We start from the raw sequence: 15,127 nt of genomic DNA on the forward strand, positions 1-15,127 counted from the left end.
TGTTTCTCCAACGTTACAAGTATGAAAATTTATTCTAAAAACCTCCTATCGACAAAATCAGCGTTCATCATTTTGAAGGACTTATTTGTCCAAGCAGAAATCCAGAGACAGACACCTGTTGCTAGGAGACAGACCCTGATCAATTCCCAGCCTACCTGTGCTACCACATCCCTCTCGTAGCGCAGCTGGTACTGCCACATGAAGTCGGCCTGCTCAAACTCCACTTTCCTCAGGATGGACATGTCTGGATCTATTCGGATCCACAGCAGCGGCGAGTCGGCGCTGCAGAGGAGTCCATGGAGAGGTGAAAATACACAACCAGGCCAATGCGTCTTACAGGAAATTCTTTTAAAAGAGCTGAAGCTCTTACTCCATCGCCGACAGATCCATGTCAACTTCCTCCCCATTCATCAGAGGAATCTTCTTCTTCTTGTTTCTGGAAATGTCACCAAAAAAGCTTTATAGCAGTAAAAAGCAACATGTTTCCCATAAAGAAGTAGAAACCTACATTTTTGCCACAAAACAAGAAACAAAAAACATTCAAATTTGTCCACATTTGGCAGGATTATAAATAACATATTTGCCTTTAAGCAAATATGATTTAAATGCTGAAACAGCAAAAAAGTGATGACAGCAGCTAAGTTTCCATTACTAATGTGTGCAAAACTTTGTTGATATTCTGCTACGGTAAATAAAATTTTGAAATCACAGTGTTAAGAAATTGAATTTCATAACAAAATCATAAGTGAATATGTTTGTTGACAAGATAAATGTGATGTTTCCTTTCCATTACGCAAATTTATTTTCATAATTCTGATTTCATTTTATAAATCTGATTTGTGCATTTTTGTGTAGCTCACCGTCTGCTCTTTGAATGGCAGGGGATGTCGTGTTTCAGACTGTTCTCCTCTATCTGCAGTGTGTGGTTGAACGAGCCGTCCAGCTCCTGGACCGTCACCTTGATGGGTCCCTGCAGACAAACACACAACACCTGATATCTGGGCCTGATTCAGGCTTCAATCTCTTCAAAGAAACCAAGTCAATTTCACTGATGTAAACCCATAGAAGAAGCCACCGGGTCACTGATAATGTGAGCGTAACGGTGTGTAAAACGTGTGTGTGTTCTGCAGGCTGAGCGGTTGTGTTGCTCACCACGTATTTCTGGGTTCCAGAGGACGTGTAATCCTGGCGGATCTCCAGCTCCAGCACATTCCTCTTCCTGTTGAAAGCAAAGCTGCCAAAGAATTTCACAACCCCGCTCTGATCGCTGCACGTGAAGAGTTAAGGCTCAACGTGTGCACAGACACTAACTCCAAAAATATGGGAAACTTTCTCTAACATGGAAAAAAAAAAAAATCACTTGGTTGTAATTTAAGAGGTGATGCAACAAGAGCATGTTTGCTTTGCATTTAACAAAGAAGCTTTGTTTTTCAGCAGCAACATATCTTGATAGTCGTCTTTGTTGTGACAAACAGATGAGGTTAAATCCCAGCAGGAGGCAGGATACACCCACTGCTTGATCAGAGGCCCGATGTCTTTGCCAGAGACGTTGGAGATGGATTTGAGGAAGGCGTGCGTCGACAGAAGCATCTGGCTCCACATGTGGCTCTGGTATTTCTGAGACGAAGCTGTGCTGGCCAGGCTCAGGAGTTTGTTAAACACCTACAGGAGAACAAGTCCGGCTTAAAAGGGGAAAGTACAAGCCTGGAGTGTGATGTGATGTGATGGAAGTGTCATACCTGTAGCATGAACTCCATGCTGATTCTGTTTTCAATCAGCCTCATAACCAGGTGAGCCTTACACTGGAACATCTTGAAGTACTCCCAGGACAGGGTGTGGGGGTGCTTGATGGAGAAGTGAAGGTGGGGAGTGGGGCTGAAAACAGAGAAGCTGGGTCAGCTAGGATGCTACAGGTGGCTTCCTCCAGGTACTGGGTTCATTTTCTGAACATCACAGTGGTTTACAGAGTAAAGCCTTATTCACACAGATTTTACCCAGGGTTCACTAAGGATGTGTGATACAGCACAAAATTCATATCCCAATATCTATTGTGATGGGTGGCGGTAGTGACACATAACTTGATATGTTTTTACTATAAAACTTTCAAAAATATACTAATTGAGTATGTGCTGTTATTCAATTGAAGAATTGAATGAGAATTGTGATTAATCAACAATCAACATGCTGCTGTCCTAGAAATGTTAAAGAAAATATTTCATTGTCTCAAACCAAACATCTCAGTTTTCCAGGTTTTTATATTCAGGATTGTTTAAAATAAGTAATTTTGTTTTACATGTAAATGAAAAATTTTAACAATAATTTAGGAACGGTTACGTCCTAAATTAAGGAAACATTTATCGCTGCATTTTTTAACCCACCAGTTGAGCCCTGCAAGCTCTTTTTACGCTGTGCACAGTCTGGGGGAGGGGTCACACTGACCCTGCGTGCGCTTTGATGTGGTCTTTCTTTGTGTGGTTTTCCGGAGAAAGTCTAAATAAAAGTCAATTCTTTTTTCTAAATACTAAATATTCCACTCAGTTGGAGCTGGAGTGCAAATATTTAGACCATAATCGCTTTGTAACATGTCAGATTAGTTCTGTATTAGTCTGGTTTCACAGTTTTAATCACATTGTGGACTCTACTGTTGCAGTGGGAAGAGATCTGCATCCTCAGACCATAGCTGCACTCAGCCTGCCCTGAATCATGAAGCATGTTCTCCATAAACAATCAGACTTTTAGATCCCCAGATTGAAAATTCATAAATAAAACACAAAACATCCTAGGTGGAAACATTCAGCAACAAGCTTTAAACAAAGTAAGTCTCTACTTGTCCTTTTCTTTGCCACCACTGAAGGTGGGGTGCAACAGAACACCCCCCATCTTCAATTCATACTCCACAATCCGGTCCAGCTCCTGACAAACACAGAAAAGAACATTTTGAAAAACATGTTTCCAACAATTACATTTTTGTCAAAGATATACGTTATTTAAATGCCTTCAAGTTTGAAAGAAAGAGCTGAATTTAACAAGGGCTTAATATTTGTTTAGAATATGTCAAGGGACTATTTGCAATGATTTCCACACGTAATCTACATCAAAAGCTAAAATGGTCCCGAAAGTTCAAAAGTCCAACATTATTTACTACATTGTTTATTTTTTACACTCTGAAATGCAATAAAACTTCAGGTCCAAGTCAAGTCTCGACTGTTTTGAGTTTTTCTCAGACTCTGCAGGCATCTGTTAACCTTTTAAGAAAAAGAAAAGACTGAATATGTTTCTTCTTTTTGAGCTGATTATGGCAGCAGGATTTTGGTTGAACTTGATGCAGCCTTTTCTAACCAAACGACTCATCCTGTTTAAAGATGAGACAAAATCACATAAGTTTAACCAAGAAAAACGGTCTGAAATTATTCCCTTAAATTCATATTCATACATACTGGAGCTCCAACTGGTTATAAGCTTTTACATCAAAGGGAGATTTGATCCTTGTTTCCCTACAATTCTGTGGCTCTTAATACAATTCAGTAGGAACAGTTGAAAGCAAAGCAGCTACCTCTTTAATCCAGTGCCGGTATTCATTGACTCCAAAGGTCTTCTTCAGGTAGAGGCCATAAATATAGCCAGAGATGCCCTTCAACACCCACTCATCAGCCCTGCAGGAGAACATCGGTTATAAGAAACAAAACATGCCTTTCCAAAATGTAACAGGCCTTCTTTCTAACAGCTGAATGTTTTCAATGTGTATTTCAATCAAACCATCTGGGAAATTGGAACAGATATGCACTAATGAGTGGAGTTCCTCTGAATGATGCTGGCTTTTAGAAGTAGGCACAGGCCATCCTGAACTTATTTTAAAAAATGGTATATACTTGTTTTTCTGGAGTAAAGTCTGGAAAGTTACATTCAGCTTTGCTTTGTATTTAATATTACAGTCTTCTCTCAGACCAGCCTTCAGGAAGCTACAGTTCAATTAACACAAATGTAGTCTGTCTTGTTTGTAGTCTGTGATTTACATGATTGAAGAATTTTCAGGCTACTGTGCCTCAACAGAATCAGGATTTTATCAAAGAGGGTGATTGTAGTGTTTTAACTCCCTTATGTCCAAAATAATAAGCCTTTTAGAATTTTTTTTTTGTGTAGAATTATCAGCAAAAGTGCAGGGATTGCCAATGCCTGGCCCTTTTCCAAGGCAACATATGTGTACAGTTATACAGCAGCAGTCTGTGTTTTTGACAGTTCAAAAAAGTCAAAACTTATCTGCCTTGATGGCGAAAAGGTGGTTAAAAGTGACCAAGATTACATTTATATTCATTTCGGGACCATTTTCATTTAAACTTTTAATCATTTTTGCTTTTTAGTGACAAACGCATTGGAAAGGAATCACTGTGCTTCAGCTTCTCCATATTTTCTTTATGAATTATGGTCAGTTATATTAAAAAAGCCACCAAAGCCTTTGATATGAAGTTCAAACTTTTTGTCGGGCATAATGAGAAATGAAGAGAGAAGTAGTTCTTGGAGTTGTGAATTGAGTTCAGAATGTGTAACTATGAACGCCAATGTGAACAATAAACATGAAGAACTAGGGCTGAAACGATTAATCAGCTTAATTGTGATTAATCCATTATAGAAATAATCGTCAACTACGGTAATACACTAATCAATTAATCATTAACTGGAGTATACAGACTCCACAAAATGGCATAAGCTGAAAGAAATATTCAGAACAGTAACCAAGTCAAAACTATACAAAATCCATATTTTGCACTAATATATATTATGCAATAAAAACACTGTTATCAGTAAATAGGTTTTAGCCAAAACTCCTCAAGTGGCCTAGTTTTAGCTTCACCAGGTTGTTAATGCTATGTTATCCTATTTTAGGCAATACAATCTTTATCTTCTTATTTCAATAAACCAATTGAATGATTTATTTTTCATATTTGAATGTAGTTCCAATATTGTTCCAATAACAAAAATATTTTAAGTAGCTAAATGAAAAATATGTAGACTGTCATTTTTAAAAACTATGATTACTCATCAGAATAATTAATAACTAAATATTTTTAGTTACTTGTAGCCCTAATTTCAGTCTGAATGACATTGAATTATGCAACTTATTCCTCCTAAGGACCAACAGGCACAACATTGATCCTAAATCATCATATGACCACACAGTCTGACATGCCTGGAACACATTTGCTCATTTTTTGGAAGTGAATCAGGTTCCTTTATGACTTAATAGCCACCAAGTGACCTCAGATTGATAATCCAGTGCTGTCTATGAGGTCATGTACTTTAAGTGAAGTCAAGTTTCCAAAACACTTCGTTTGTCATTTCCATCTCCTTCCAGCCCACACAGCTTAGCTTCCCCATCCCAGGCAACTCAGAATCAATGAAGGCCAACACTTGAGCTGCCTCATCGTTTCTGTCAGATGGTTTTGCCCTTTGGGTATTTTTGTGGCAGTCCTTGACACAACACACACACTGCTCACATAATTTTATCATCATGGATTTACTGGCCCGTTAAAAGGAGGCACAATAGCTTGATTCAACCTTGGTGGTTTCACCACTTCATGCTGTGCTAAACCTTGGCTGCCTTTTATTACCAGAGCTGATTTTATCTGAGCATTTACGAGGAATAAATACAAAAAAAGAGATTTATCCTCCTTGGATGAGGGTATAACTACTGGGTCATGTTTTCATTATTTTCTGTTTCACAGAATCAGATTTTTAGCCTTAGATTTGGGAAAAATATCTGAGAAATAAATTATTTTTTCTAAAGTTTCTCATTGGGAGGTCATTATGACTGGAAAACTAACTCTGCTGCAGACACACAAAGCACAAACAAAACAGTTCTCTAAGAGGATATGTAGTCAACAGTTCCACAGTTGTGCACAAAACAACAACACTATTGTCAAGTCTAATTCTAGCCAATGTCTCTCTATTGGCGGTGTGTTCCCCACTATGTGGGTGAGAATATGGGCGGGATCGTGGACGGACTGTAAGCATGCAGGAGCTGTGGTCGACGCCATGATGATGTCATTTTGGCTGTTCCCTTGGGTGGTCAGTTTCTGCTAAATTTCTCAGTTTATCAATTCATTGCGGGCCGCCCCGTCCAGTTGATGAAACGCTGTTTTACCTTTTCTGCAAGTGTTGCTTTTACTCATCCAGTGGCGTGATTCCACTGGCCAACCAACAAATGCAGTCTGCTGTAGGAGTGAACCTATAGCAGTTTTCCGGCTGATTGCCGATTACCAATCTGTAAAAAGCCTGATCTGCAGATTCAAATTTTGTCAGATACTAATTTCTTTTGTCTGAAATGTCACTAAAAAATAGCAGAGTTGGCAAAGATTGGGTGATTATTGTTAACTGTAAATTTGCCGACATGACCTGGTGGACTAGGCTAACAGTCAAATCTCTCTCAGGAGATATTAGAACAAGACAGTGGTTGATTTTTCAACCTTTGTCGAGTCAGATAAGATCAATGCCTAAGATAGGCTTCACATTTAAACATAGATCAATTACCAATGTCCCAAAATTAAGGAAATTGGCTGGCCGATAAATCGGTGCACCACTGCTGCCAATCGAATCACTTGTGCACAATACCCAGCTTGGCCCAGCTTGTCCCTAAGGTAATTCCTAAAACGCAGAACAGCACAGGATCTGCAAATGGAGACGAATCTGGCTGGGGGTGGCAGGGGAGGAACCAGTTAAAGCCACATCTGTGCAGAGGGGGTGCAGTGTACTGAACCAGATCGAACCATGCTGTACCACGCAGTGAAAATAAGGCAAAAGATCTGTGGTTTATTGCAAACTCTGAGATAGAGGTGATAATAATTCAGTTTCAGATTGTAAGCATTACAAATGTGTCATTAAAGGTATTTTTTATATAGCAATTTGTAATCCAGGTCAAAGTTTATTTTTTCCCTCTTCCTTTCCGGTGGAAGGAATCAACACAGTTCTTTTAAAATCAATTCTACCTACAGATTTTCAAACAGCTGGAAGTTGCAGTTTGTGTCTTTTAAACCATAATAACCAGGAAACAACCTGTGAATAATTGCCTTATTAGTCTCATTTCACTGTTTAAAGCTGCATTCTAGTCTCCACTGGTGCAGTGGGAAGAGATCAGTGCTGCAAGACTTCAGGAGGATCCACAGTTCTCAGAAATATTAGTTCAGTTATCAGCAAAAACACATGTAGACATATTTCAGTTTATACAGTTAGTGTTCAATGTTTTTTTTTTTTTATGCGGCGATATATTGAATGATATTTTTTCCTCACCTTTGGACAGCGAGAAATAAGAATTTATAGTTTTCCCAATCAATTTGTGTATGAACATAAACTTTCATTTTTTTTTCTCCCATTCTCACAGACCCTGGTTAATACCAGGGTCTTTTCTGATCATCCATATAATTCCATGATTAGAGCCTGCCAGGACTCTTTACTTACATCAGTATGTGCTTCAGAATCTCGTGAATATGCTGACATACTGTTCAAGGAACTGCTGAATAATTCACATTGATGGCTAATTTTTCTCCCAGAAACCCCAAAGAAACAAAAATCAACAACTTCTTTTTTTTTTTTTTTTTTTTGAGTAGACTGTTTGGAAACCGTAAACAATCTATGTCCTCTATGAAGCTTTAGTGAAAATTCTACATCTCTAAGAGAAATACAGAAGGTACAGCGGAGCCAAAAACAGCATGAGAGCAGCGCATGTGTGCGTGTCCGCGAGGATCAGGCAGCTTGTGTTCCTGGACACACAGAAGCATGTGGAGACCTTCAAGTGAACAAAGATCCCCTCCATTTGTCAGTTAACGCAGATGGGTGTGGTAAAGAGCCGTTTTGCTTTTCTTTGCGTCTGACAGGATAATGAGTCTGGTCTGTTTTCAGTTATGGGCCCCAGTGAGCCCCTGCTTTGAGAAATTGCTCACAGCAGTGCCACGCTCTGTTAAAAATCCTGACAACAGCCTGCTGAACATTAAACACCACATAGAGGGAAGGCCCCACCACATGTGATGTTTGTTTCAAGGTCATACAAAATGAGGGATGAAGAGAAAAGGAGAAAATGAATGAGGAGGCACAGACAGCACTATGTGGAAATATATGGAGTGATATTCTATTTGTTAGGGTGTTTTCACCTGATAGTCCGGTAGATTCTGTTCAATTGGGGAGCAAAGTGGCAGTATTTGTTCCATTTTCAGTTGCTGCTGTTCTCTTTCACACTGCATTGTGTCAAACAGACCAAACCTTTCAGCAACTTGTTCCCCTCCCCGCCTGTGGGGGCGCTGCACCGAGAACAATTGAAGGAAACAACACAACTTCCTTCTTTAAGAAATGTAAACAAAACTTTAGTGGTATCAGATTTTTTTTAGGAATTTTTTTTTTTGGTTTTTGGCAAAAATCCATGAGCCATTTCTCTCACTACTGCTAGACTCATGAGTTTGTATTGGTTCTATTTACCCAGAATGCCCTGAGCTGCAGTCTGCTTTATGCTTTTGGAGTGGTCTGAAGTGTCAGCCCCAGCTATAAGGCATCCTTTCCTCATAACATTTGGTGTGCTCCGGGTCTGAGAATAAAACAACTTCTTATAGCGACCAATCTGGTATGTAGAGGGGACAGATTATGATTTCTCACACTGACAAAAAACCCCATAAAAGGTTGAGTATTGTTGCAAATTTCTTATCAGCAGCCATTAAAAGCATTGAGGGCTAAATGGTAGCAGAGTTGAAAAAGAAGGTCAGCCTCTGCTGAGAATTGTTTACATGTTACTGTAAGACTCCTCCAAGAAATGCTGACAGTTCTTTTCCATTATCCACACATGTGGTGTACAAGGTTTATCTCAGAGTCCAACTACATCACACTTTAAACCTCCAGAGACTCTGGAGCAACTACCCTAAGATGACCACACTGGAGAGGTGGTATGGTACTGAGTCATGGTGGTGGACTTGGAGGGAAAAGAGGTGAAATACAAACAGATGTTCAGTCTGAGGTTCTGTCCTTGTATCACAAAACAAGTTGCGTCTCACCAGGACATTCTGGAGATAAAACAGCCAAAGAACTGCTGGGCCAAGGCCTGGGCCAGACAGCGTCGGGTCTGAGGGGTCTGGTCTATAATCATAGGGCTATGGAGCAGGTTGGTGCTGAAACACAAAGCAAACTGCATGAATAACAACCTACAACACATGGAACAATCTGCAGATGAGACCTCTGTCTCCATGCAAACCTGAAAATGCTCATTGACGCATAGGACGACACTTGAACGTAGGCCTCGTCTACAAACACGGTCTTAAAACAGGAGTAAGGGTAGCGGCACGTTAGGATCTCCTCGTAGAACTCAAAAATCTCGTGCAGGTAGGACATGGAGTGTTTGAGCAGAGGGAGCAGCTGCGGCAGGCAGAAATGGGTCACCTGCAGGGGATAGGAGCAAGACAGAGGGCTTGGTACTGGAACCCGGACAGTTGTGTCTCATATACTGTACCTCAACTTCAATCTGACAACTGGTGTTTAGAGACATCTAGTGGTCATTAGGAGAAGATACAGGAAGGCTCATTCAAATCTAGATTAATCTAGAGATTAATTTCACATATTTACAGGAAAATGCAATAGAAAAAGAAGAAAAGCTTTTTTTCCCCCCTATTCTATTAATTTGAGAACTGAATGTCCGGACATTTTTCAGTGACATCCAGACAGATCACAGAGTACGCACCTCGTGCATGTAGGGGTCCACGAGGATTTCAAAGGGCCCCACAGCCAGGGAGATGTTCGGAGCCGCAGTGGGAATGGGGAGGACGTAGTGGAAAGTCTTCTTCCTCATGTCATGGGTGTAGATGGTCTCCACCAGGTCCCCACAGGACACTGCCACCATGGACGCATCTACAGTGAACTCCAGCTTCCATGTACACAGCTCTGAGTAGGAGTCCACACAGGGAAACCAGAACCTGGAGAGAGAAAGGATTCAAAGGGGGCCGAAAAGACGGAAGAATTCCCAGGTTTTGTTTCTTTAATCAATCTATTAAAGGGGAAGTATTATGTATTTTCCAGACAAATAGTGCCATTCCACTGTACAATCAAGTAACCATGCTACCTTCACGTGTTATAAAATGGATATATGTCACATATGACTTAAAATAAATTTGACTTCATAATTTAATGCCTTGACATTGGGATACCGTCTCTCCAAAAACTCCTGCTCTTTCTGAAACACCACTTTCATGTAGTCATTACGGCTCCTCTATTAACCCATTAAAAACAATTTTACCCACAATCTACCGAAAAGTAACTCATATAATGAGCTCAGCAGATGAGTAGTTCCACCATGTGTTTGCTAATGGCTGCTGACTAGTCTGAAGGAGCTGAGTAAGGGAATCACTGGGGAGGGCTGCTCTTTGAGGTGGAATCTCTGAAATTGCAGCTCTGAGGAGGAGTAGCACCTCCAAGGCAGAGCTAGCTCCACCCAGGCATTTTGCACAGCTGAATGGTTGCCATGGGAGATTAAAGAATTTCTCAAACATGTATAAAAAAATTAAAGCAACACTCCAGGAATGTTTTTGATGAGTGAATAACATTATAACATGATGTGAAGCTCAAAAAAGTCAATTTTACATATAACTGGTTACACTGAAGTGACTTCAGATAATCCGGATGTTGCACTAATGTCCTACCTCGTGGAGTTTTGGTATCCAAAGGAGAACACGTGGGCCCCCCTCTCTGCCATGCTGCCTTCCACATCAGGAACAACAAAGTGGAGACCCCCTTTGGGCTGGTCCAATGAAAACTCAATATAAACCTTTAACACCTTCAGCTCTGGACACAAACACAAACATGTGATACAAGTCATTCTCAAAACGATCTCAATCATTTGTCTGACAGTGTGATGAGAATGTGAAGACATCATCTCACCATCTCCTTGCTTCCAGAGCTCAGAGGGAACTTTGATCACCAGTTCTCCATTCCCAGCGTCGGGGTCCACAGCACTTACAGCCGCTGTGTAGGCACTGGAGAAATAGTTCAGGTTCCGTCTGTTCAGGAAAAACATTGTTATCCAGCAGTTGTACTTTAATTCAGAAAGCTGTCCAAACATTTCCAGCTCAGATAAGCTGCTGGACAAGGGCAGGAATGAGTCAATAGAACACAAACTGTCTTTAACAACTTCATTCAGATGGTAGCAGAGGCTTAAACCCACATATGGTCTAAATTACAAATACAGTTTTGGAAAATTGAAAATTAAACAGTGTTTTCCCTGCAACAAACTCCCACATTACTACAGCTCCTCCACCGTACTTAACTTCAGAAGTCCACATTTAGGTTACACCTCTGTCCCTGAGATACATCATTCAGTTTTATATATTATACCACGTTCCAAATTATTAGGCAAATTGGATTTAAGTGTCATAAAAATTAAATTTTTTGTTGTGCTATTAAATTTATAGATGGTATTGTGTGTCAGGGCTCTTTGAATCACTATAATTAATTTCAGAGAGCTGGTTGGTTAGTTTGTCTAGTGAGCTCAATTAAAGGAAATCTACTTAAGAAGGATGTTCCACATTATTAAGCAGGCCACAGGTTCCAAGCAATATGGGACAGAGAAAGGATCTCTGCTGACAAAAATCATCAGATAATGTAGTGCTGTATGACAAGAGATGAAAACATTAGATATTTAACAAAAACTGAAGTGTTATCATCGTACTGTGAAGAGATTTGTACCTGATTCAGAACAAAGATGGGTTTGTACAGATAAAGACATAATGAGGAAGGTTTCTGTTAGAGAAATTCATTGGATTAAGAGAGCAGCTGTTAAAACCACTGCTAACCAGAGCTCACAAGCAGAAAAGGTCGCAGTGGGCCCAGCCATACATGAAGATTAATTTTCAAACAGTATATATGGCCCTGACCAAATCCAAATAACTGAGCAATTTTAATTTTTTATTTTTTTATTTAATTTTTTAAAGTCACACGGACACATTTTCTTACAGACAATGAGAAAATTGTGGTAAATAACTTTAAATCTGTGGTTGAAGATCAACATCCCCTGAAGTCTGATATAAAACGTCTGCAGGATTCCTCAACACAGTAGGCATTTCTGCAGAGGGTAGGCTTTAAGTAAGGATCTAAGTTAGTAAGGATGGAAAAAATAAGTAAAGAACACAAGAAAGAGAGGATGGAACAACACAAAACAGAAGAAATGAATGAAGAAAGGAATGAAGAAAGGACCCAAAGAAGAGAGCCAGAGAAGAAAGGCACCTGAGAGAAAAATAAAGAAAGGAAAGCAGACAAAGACAACTTTTAGGAAGTAAGATATGGAATAAAATCTGGGGAAAAATTTTTCCATACTTTTACTTCACGTTTTCAGACCAGAAATAGCTCATATAGCAAGCCAAAATGATAAAGACAAGAAGAAATCAAAATTACAAAACAATAAAGTGGCTAAAAGATGAAACAATAGCATCCAATCACACAGAACTCATCAACTCCACAATCCAAAGCGTAAACTAGTTTGTTGGTTCCCTTTCTGTGACAGCTCTGGTTCTACTTACTGCTTGGACTCGTTGTGGCACACCTCAAGTGTGGGGTCGTTGTAAATGAAAGGGGCTTCCAGATCGTTGACTCTGACCCTGTAGATTCTGCACTGTTTACTATTCAACTTGATCCTGTTCAGGTTGACCACTGTGGGGAAAATGGTCAGCTCCACATAACCCTGCAGCACAAGAGGAGGCAGAGGTCAGTCATTCCTATCACTAGAAAAAGACAAATGATTTGAGGTTCATTTATCTGGTTACGAAGAAATACTTAAAATGTGTTAAAAGAAATTATTACTGAGGCTTAGGAAGACACTTAAAATTGTTTTTGCTGCTCCATCTGGATTTCAAACTGAAAATAGGGATTGATATTTGCTGTTTTAATATGGAAGTAGTAATTTTCCATTGCATAATGTAATTATCATGTGTCAGATCAGAAAGGTTATAGTTATTTTAAAGTTTATCAAAACCTTTGTTGAATGAATTCCGTTGTGCATTTTGCATTTTCTTGACCCTCCTAGGCCACCATAGGAATATTTTTTTAAGCATAACATTCATTGTGGCCTTTTGTTTTTGTGTTATGGTTAGACTAAAGTGGAAGTTATGCCAACTAGTATGTCATAACTCTCATGTTAGCATGAATCCTCTTCTGGCTTTTGCTTTTGTGTTGAATTTTTACATTTTGTTGAACTTTTTAGGCCACCGTAAGTATGAATTCATGGATAATATTCCTTCAGTGGGAAGGTTTTACTTAATTAACCTGAAGAACTAGACAGCAAGAAAGCAAATGGACAGAAGTGTGAGGGGAAAATCCTACGGATGGATAAAGAAATTAATATATAATGGATAAAACGAATGCTGCCCCTTTTCTGGTCTTCTTTCAGACCTGGAATGTAAAAATCCCCCACTAAGAATAGTACTCACAATGACAGACTTCCTTTGGAAATTGATGTTATTGATGCACACCACCTGATGGGTCGTAAAAGCAATAACCAAATAATATTTACACGTAAGTAATGTGACAAACACTAGCAAATATTAGCAACATGCAACACGGTGACTATTCTGAACACAATTAGAAATCAAATTTCTTTCATTCTGATTTCTTGCAACGTAGAACAGAATACTTATAATTTAAAAGGTCGTGGACTCTCGAATCCTTTATCCTTCTTCTTGTTCATCTTTGATTAGAGTTTGAATAAGTCATGCATCCGTAATGGTGCTCTTTACTTAGAGCTGTTGAAGACCATCAGAGAAAACTCTCATCACACAGCGGACAGATCTGCAGCTGCAAGCCACTGTGCTGTGGGCTCCCCAAGAGCTGTGTTCACCCGGAGACCGTCGTAAGAACTCCGCGGAAGTATTTCCACATAAAATAAAAAAGAGAAGCGATTATCTCCAAAGAGGGGTTGAACGACATGGAACCGTTACTTCATTGATACAGAAACTCTGTAACATAAAAAAAATAGACGCTCACAAAACTGTAGCTGAAGCGCTTTGGTGTTCCGCCATTTTGCTCGTAACCTTTGACCTGCCGCGTAAAAACAAACTAAACAAAAAAGAAAAAATAAATAAATTTATAAAACTTACACTTATAAGAAGGACATAATTTGAATCATAAGTATTAAATTGTTATTATTACTCAGATAAACTTGAATAAAAACACCTTAACTTCTCCGTGTGGGCGGAGCCTGGGTAGGAAGAGAAATTATATTTCTTGCATCCCATTGGCCTTTGGGAGACAGGAAGTACCATGGACATTTCATGGAGCCTGTCGGCCCATTGCTGCGATACGTCACAGCGTCCGCCATATTGAATGTGGCTTATGTGCCAGTAAGCTAATAGCCTACCAGTAAATGGACTGAACTTCACAAAGTGCCGTTCTACAAAGTATTTTAAGTTAATACCTGCCATTGAAACATTTTCTCACACACACTAATATATTTGGTAATCAAATAAATGACTAAAGACATGGTTTCTAACTTTTGATGTGATTATTTAATTGTTTTGGGGATTTCTGAATAAAGAGCATGTTTTTTTTTTTTCATAGAAATGATTCTGATCATTTTTACATTGACATTGATGAACAGACACACACTTTTACAATGCTTTATTAAAGAACATATTTACATGATTCTATATTTTAATGTACATTTAACGTTTCAAGACAAGAAAAAAATGATTTTCTTGTATGTACTTTTCATATATTATTGATAAATATCTCATTATATTCATTAAACTAATGAATGAATATAATAGTCATTATATTAAACTACATCAATTACATTTACCCAAGTAAATGTAATTGAATCAATATCTCTTCTACCCAGCTTACTTTTTTCTGGAAAAATATATCTATGATAATTCTAACAAAGTAAATTATTTTTTATTTCATGACAGCTGTATTAATTCTTAACTCTGAATCTAATACTTCAGATTGAGATGTTTAAAAATACACAAAAGTGAAAGAATAAAACACATTTATTTGTTATAAATGTTTTTTATAATAAATTAACACATTTATCTATGTGTAAATAAATGAAGCCCTAACCGACAGGCAGGGCTTCAGTCTGCTGGTCACACTGGGAGAACTCCAATGACTTCTTTCATCC

General features: G+C 38.9%; 1 protein-coding gene across 1 annotated transcript in view; it reads right to left on the bottom strand.

Moving 5' to 3' along the window:
- Positions 1 to 14,098, bottom strand: part of taf2 (TAF2 RNA polymerase II, TATA box binding protein (TBP)-associated factor) — a 29,100-nt gene extending 15,002 nt beyond the window's left edge. Inside the window, exons 1-16 of the mRNA XM_044117074.1 lie at positions 13,647 to 14,098; positions 13,440 to 13,494; positions 12,534 to 12,694; positions 10,900 to 11,018; positions 10,662 to 10,803; positions 9,707 to 9,938; positions 9,224 to 9,408; positions 9,027 to 9,140; positions 3,554 to 3,653; positions 2,828 to 2,913; positions 1,740 to 1,875; positions 1,508 to 1,662; positions 1,153 to 1,267; positions 861 to 970; positions 371 to 436; positions 156 to 282 (exon numbers count right to left, since the gene is read on the bottom strand). Of these exons, the coding sequence (XP_043973009.1) occupies positions 156 to 282; positions 371 to 436; positions 861 to 970; positions 1,153 to 1,267; positions 1,508 to 1,662; positions 1,740 to 1,875; positions 2,828 to 2,913; positions 3,554 to 3,653; positions 9,027 to 9,140; positions 9,224 to 9,408; positions 9,707 to 9,938; positions 10,662 to 10,803; positions 10,900 to 11,018; positions 12,534 to 12,694; positions 13,440 to 13,494; positions 13,647 to 13,696 (1,953 nt within the window). The 5' untranslated portion in view covers positions 13,697 to 14,098. The remainder of the gene's footprint in view (positions 1 to 155; positions 283 to 370; positions 437 to 860; positions 971 to 1,152; positions 1,268 to 1,507; positions 1,663 to 1,739; positions 1,876 to 2,827; positions 2,914 to 3,553; positions 3,654 to 9,026; positions 9,141 to 9,223; positions 9,409 to 9,706; positions 9,939 to 10,661; positions 10,804 to 10,899; positions 11,019 to 12,533; positions 12,695 to 13,439; positions 13,495 to 13,646) is intronic.
- Positions 14,099 to 15,127: the final 1,029 nt, after the last annotated feature.

The sequence above is a fragment of the Gambusia affinis genome, linkage group LG05, assembly GCF_019740435.1.
Source record: "Gambusia affinis linkage group LG05, SWU_Gaff_1.0, whole genome shotgun sequence".
Lineage (NCBI taxonomy): Eukaryota > Metazoa > Chordata > Actinopteri > Cyprinodontiformes > Poeciliidae > Gambusia > Gambusia affinis.